Source organism: Gobio gobio (assembly GCF_949357685.1).
Source record: "Gobio gobio genome assembly, chromosome: 3".
In the NCBI taxonomy this organism is placed as follows: domain Eukaryota; kingdom Metazoa; phylum Chordata; class Actinopteri; order Cypriniformes; family Gobionidae; genus Gobio; species Gobio gobio.
Window position 1 is genome coordinate 15,459,516 of NC_137099.1, and position 5,991 is coordinate 15,465,506.

Genomic DNA, 5,991 nt, shown 5'->3' on the forward strand with positions numbered 1-5,991 from the left:
TGACCAGGAGGCTTTAAAAAGCCATAGGCCTATGTAGGTGGAGCATTTCACACGTGCATTCACATGAGCGCACACTAACTCACACGCGGAGTGAGAGAATCACATGCAGAATGGTTCATAAAAAGCACTCATACATGTTAATTAGCCTGAAAGCTTTTTCATTAGCCAAGCTAAAATGTAATAAATCAGTGAATGAACAGATAGAATTCTTCCTTCCACTCTAATGTACCTCTGACTGTATATTGATTTTCTAATCATTTGACATTTGATTGACTTGTGTTTGTAATTTCACATCTGGTGATAATAAGAAACATCTGGCCTGAAAAATAAGTTGCAAGTCAAGGCTAAATTTTGAACAAAATTTTATATAGATAATATTATATATTTTTAAAAAAATACTACGCACAGTCTTTCTAAGCCAATTGTTGGATAATGCAGCCATTTTATAGATAAATAAAATCCCATAGGTGGTTAATGGCAGTTTGGTGATTGGCCATCGCTGTTATCAGATCCGTGAGCATAGTGCGCCATCCATTGGTTAAACTGTGGTACTGCAATACCTCAGTGGTGAGTTTGGTGGTGTTGTTTGTGTCTTTGAGCATGAAAAACTTATTCAGACAATGCCTGCCTCGAGCTCTAAGATATAAGATGTGCAGGATATCATGTAACTTCTACTTTGAGAAGATTTACAGTAGTATAAAACTGACTAAACTTTGAACTATTGTGCAGAATAAATATAAGCCTGTTTAACTATATAAGGAAAAGAAACAAGTGACATTCATGTGCAAAAAGCATCAAATATCATCTAATCCATATACTATCTATGCAAACAATTTCTCATTGAAAAAAACAAAAGCTGAACTAAAAGTATCCCTGAGAATAAAACCTCTATTGGAGTGCCTATTTACACCGAGTGCAAATAGCCCACCTTAATGGCAGAGGCTATTTACACTAACTCCACCCACCATTGTCTGGTCAGACAAAATTAGAAAAGAAACCTGTCTGATAAAGGGATCAGGTAGACCAGGGTTGCCAACTCTCATGCATTTGGCGTGAGACATGCTTTCAGGCTCTGTCTCACACTCTCACTCTGCCCAAGCAAATCTCACGCCAAATTGCCAAACCTGCTTTTGATATAACAAAGTCTAAGCTTTAAAAAAAAAAAAAAAAAAAACCTTTGAATACAAAACTCAAACAATAAATACCATTTTGGCCTTACTTAATGTGACATAACAAGCAGTTAAAGTCAGAGCCGAGTTGCAACATGCTTTGATCTTGCGGTGGCGCGTGCGGTCACGTGGTTCATGGAGCTGTTAATATTTCTAGTGCTGTGTCAATACATTTGACTGGCTTAAGCGGATAGAGAACAGCTTCACTATAAAGTTGTTTGCAGAATTTTTTGGTAAACAGTAGGCCTACAGCATAGTGTGCATTGATTATTACGTCAACCACATTTACAGTATCATTTTATTATGGAGAGTGGTGGAGATGCAACATTATTAACATTAATGTTAATGTTTTTCTTGTATTTAGCCCTCAGGTATTCCTTACTAATTTGTCACACTTATACTCATTGGTGGTCAAATGTGACCATACACCTTAACTTAAATTAAATAGCCTATATTTTAGTTCAATAATATTTATTGAATATTTTGAGGAGATATTTTGGTACTAAATACTATTTGTGCAATAATGTGGTCCATTAAGAAACACTTAAAATATTTTTCTTCTAATATTTGTATTATTTATATCACAATTAGTGTAGTAATTAAGGTTAAAATAGAGAATTCCAATGCAAAGAGGCAAATTAGAGTCATTTTGTGGCTGGAAAAATAAAAAGGCTATACATATAGTAGGCTATATGAATTCATACTGAATCAAAATCGAAATCGATATTTGTGCCCATCGATCCTATGAAATATCAAATCAAATCAAAATTTATTTATAAAGCACATTTAAAATCAACCTGAGTTAGCCAAAGCGCTGTACATAGAGAGCCTAAGAACACATACAAATTACAAATAATTAAAAGCACAAGAAAAAATATGTGTTTTTAACATGCATTTAAATTCGGCCAATGTAGAAGCAGTTCTGACGGGTAGTGGCAGGTTGTTCCACAGCTTAGGGCCTGCTACTGCGAAGGCTCGGTCTCCCCTGCATTGCAGGCGAGATCGTGGTACCACCAAGAGACGACCATTTTGGGATCTAAGTGATCGTGAAGGATTGTACGTGATAATCAAGTCGGAGAGATATTTGGGAGATAAATTATTAAGAGCTTTATAGACGAATAACAACATCTTGTAGTCGATGCGGTATCGGACTGGCAGCCAGTGCAAAGGTTTTTTGTCATTAAGTAGCATGAAATTATTTGTAAGCCACAATTTGAGATCATGCAGGCAAGCTTCCAATCTTTTGTATGCTTAATTATCTTTCTGTTTAATAGGTATATAAAGTTGTGTGTCGTCCGCATAGCAGTGGTACGACACCCCAAATTTACGCATAATTGGTCCCAGAGGTAACATGTACAAAGAAAATAGTAACGGTGCTAGAATCGATCCTTGGGGTACACCACAGATGACATGAGCCACCTAGGATGAATGGACGCCCAAGTTGACCGTAAATCTTCTATTTGACAGGAAAGATTTAAACCATTTTAGTACCGTTCCAGTGATGCCAATCGACTGTTCAAGCCGAGATAAAAGAATCCTGTGATCGACAAAGTCAAAAGCAGAACTCAAATCTAAGAGAACTAAGGCCATAGTATCGCCAACATCTGTGGTTATTAAAATGTCATTAAAAACTTTTAAGAGCGCAAACTCAGTGCTATGAATGTTTTTAAAGCCGGACTGAAAAATATCAGAAATGGAATTGGTTTGCAAGTAATTCTTCAGTTGTATAAAACAGTTTTTTCGAGGATTTTGGATAGAAACGGCAGATTAGAGATAGGTCTGTAATTTGCATGTATATTACAGTTATACCCACAACTGTATATACAATAGGAGGTGCACTGTATGCTTTGGTAGCCTTAGGGCATGACACGTTCAAAGCTTCATTTTCATTTTTTTGTCACACTGATCTGTCACGGTCAAACAAGCTGTTAAACAGTAAGTCAAACAGCCCAAATTCTTTCAGTTTGTTTAAGGCCTGCATCAAGTGCATCTTTTCAAAGGAACCAGAGTTCTGGACTGCATTCGGACAGCAGGTCAATGCTGTATTGAGTGGATTTCTTCTGCTCCAGTGACAAATTTTAGCATCTCTGATTGGCCATTGCATTCATATACTCAACAGACATGTCTGTGATTGGCTACAATTCTCATTGCTGGAAAGAAAAACACACACATTTGACAGAAAGATTTCCCTCAGCAGCTTTCTGTCAGTTTAAGGAAGAACTGTGAATGCTGTCCTTCAAAACGTAGTTTCCTTCTGCGAGTAAAGCTAAAGAGAATGTACTGGAAGCCTGACATTTTTTATTTAACATGATTTAAAAAAACCTGAAACTGCCTTTGACCATTGCTTATTGTCTATGGTTAATATTTCATCAACAGGAAATGATAGACAGCAAAAGTAATTTATAAATTAAAAACAAAGATTGTTGGAGTAGGTTTTTACAAGAAAATACTATTTTAGTCTTTCTATTTTAAAAGTTTGCTTTTAATTCTAGCTGTTTCTTTGTCATTATTTGTGAAATTTACTAGCAATTTATGAGTGAAAATTGTTGCGAAGTAAATCCTAAACCACATTTTTTACAGTATACTGGGAGTGATCTGGTTTTCATGAAAGCTCTTTTTGAGGATTTCACACCTTCTTTGTTAGGCCTACTTCGACCCTGCAGCAGGTTTGGTAACAGAATATGATGCTCCCATGGTTTCTGTTTATAATAAATAATACTTATACAGAGTGTATGTGTTAAAGGTAATAATACCAGTTTGATCCAGCATGTGTCAACACATCTTTTGATCAGTTTATTGATGTTCAGAGAAGGTTAAAAAAAGAAGATTTGATTGCAATTATTTTTTTTAAATATAAGCCTGTTGAGTTGAAAATCATTAAACAGCCTTTAGGCCTATTTCATATACCCAATCCCTATCCATAACTGTGTGAACAAATTCCCTCAACCCATTTACATTAAAACAGAAAACAAATATTTTAACACTGTGACAGTTTTTAACAGTTGCTTGACCTGATCACAAAAGGAAGTAGGTTATAGGTTAAGAATGAAATCTATAAAAATAAACTACATTAGGATCATACAATGGGAGTCTGAATTTAACAAAAAAAAAGAAAAAAAAAGATTCCAATAGGCCTCAATGATGTTTAAGTATTCATTCATACATTCGAAATATAGCGAAACATTGACGATGTAACCTTAACATGCCTGTTTGACATCTTCATTGTGATAATGGATATCCTGACTTTCTGGGATAAATAGCAAAACATAAAAAAATAAAATACAAAAAAAAAGTTAAAATATTAACTTACACATTGAATTTAAATATGGCTGAGACATGTTCTTGACAGGTTTCATGGGATTCAGCATAATTTTGTTTATTTGCATGTGAAGAAATGCAAAATCAGAAGAGCAATTAGCTATACTCGTCACTCGTCCAGAAGTGCCTTGGGTTTCTCGTATTCAAATAATCTGAAGTCTGATTCATAAAGATTGTACAGCTTTCTCCTATCAGCTATGGAAATGTTTGCAAACCAGCCTTGCACCCAGTCTGCTGCTGTCCTATTCTCGTTCCCGGGGGGAAAGTGAATATATTTATCCAGCCCAAGAATCCTCAACAAAAGTTCTGTATCCTCATCAAGAGTTTCCAGCTTCCCAACAAAGTCATAGTCAATTTGACACGGATGGCAGAGTCTGTACATCTGCTGCCAGTGTTCATTGAATGGCTCCTCCTTCTCAGTTTGTGGATCTAACAGGTACTGAATAAAGTGTGTGAAGGACAGTCTGATACCTGCAGCGAAGGCCTCTTGAGCGGAGTCAGGGGGGGTTGAAATATTAGCATAACGCTTAAGCATTGTGGAGCCATACATTCTGTAGAAATACTCATCTGGCTTAGCAAACTTGTCCCGGAAAGCAGAAATAAGTCGTACAAAAGGATCCCGTACAAAAAGGAACTTAGTGTAATTCTTTAGTTTGTGGTGCATCAAAGGACGTGAGAAACGACCAAAGCGCCTCCAAAGCTTGTTAAATGTCTTATGTATTGTAGAATTATGGATTACCGTTAATGGTATGTCAAGAGGATCCAGATATGGAGCTCCATTAGGTGCCTTCAGGTTCTGGCTGAGCACAATCATGACTCGTTTCCAGTTGGTACATGCTACCTTCGGTACATAACAGTAAATAACACCATGATAATCATCCACAATGAGATGGTCCAGGGCTTTGTTCGGAATCTGGTCAAATGTGATTAATTTCTCTTTAAAATTCAGGCTGCTATTGGCTGAGCAAAGCTCGCTTATAATACGTCTCCGATGTGCTTGACGGAGATTGAGGTGTGTGAAATCTTTTGATGAAGCTCTGTGTAGGTAAAAAGTCCCATACCTCAAATCATCCCAGAAAACTGTGTAGAATGTGACTACTGTTCCCAAAAGAAGGAAGCACTGGAGCTGCCTCTGCATTCCCATCTTCGCTGGACGCCTACTCCAGATCCACAAAATAGATTGAATGCTAAATATTATTGTCTGGAATAAATCAAGTTGAGAATTCTGTGGAAAAACACACAAAAAAGGGACTTTATGTTGAAGTCTGAATTTACAATCTACTACCACATAAATGATTTATCACTATTTTTAAACTTGCACTACAATGGCTACGTACACACTTTAAAGTTTCATGAGTGACAACTGCATTTAAAGCTACTTTGTGTAACTTTTTTTAGTTTGTTCTTAGCTAAAAACACTTAGTTCTTTCAAAAATATGTGCTCATTAATGCATATTTACTTCTTTCAAGTAATAAAGTATTCTCGTAAGTTTATAATATGCCA

General features: G+C 36.2%; 1 protein-coding gene across 1 annotated transcript; it reads right to left on the reverse strand.

Moving 5' to 3' along the window:
• Positions 1 to 4,596: 4,596 nt before the first annotated feature.
• On the reverse strand, positions 4,597 to 5,631 carry LOC307123452 (carbohydrate sulfotransferase 12-like; the record flags this gene model as incomplete). Its single annotated transcript, XM_079811985.1, has 1 exon — positions 4,597 to 5,631. One exon carries the CDS (start codon positions 5,629 to 5,631, stop codon positions 4,597 to 4,599), a length of 1,035 nt encoding a protein of 344 aa, XP_079668111.1.
• Between the last annotated feature and the right edge of the window lie 360 nt (positions 5,632 to 5,991).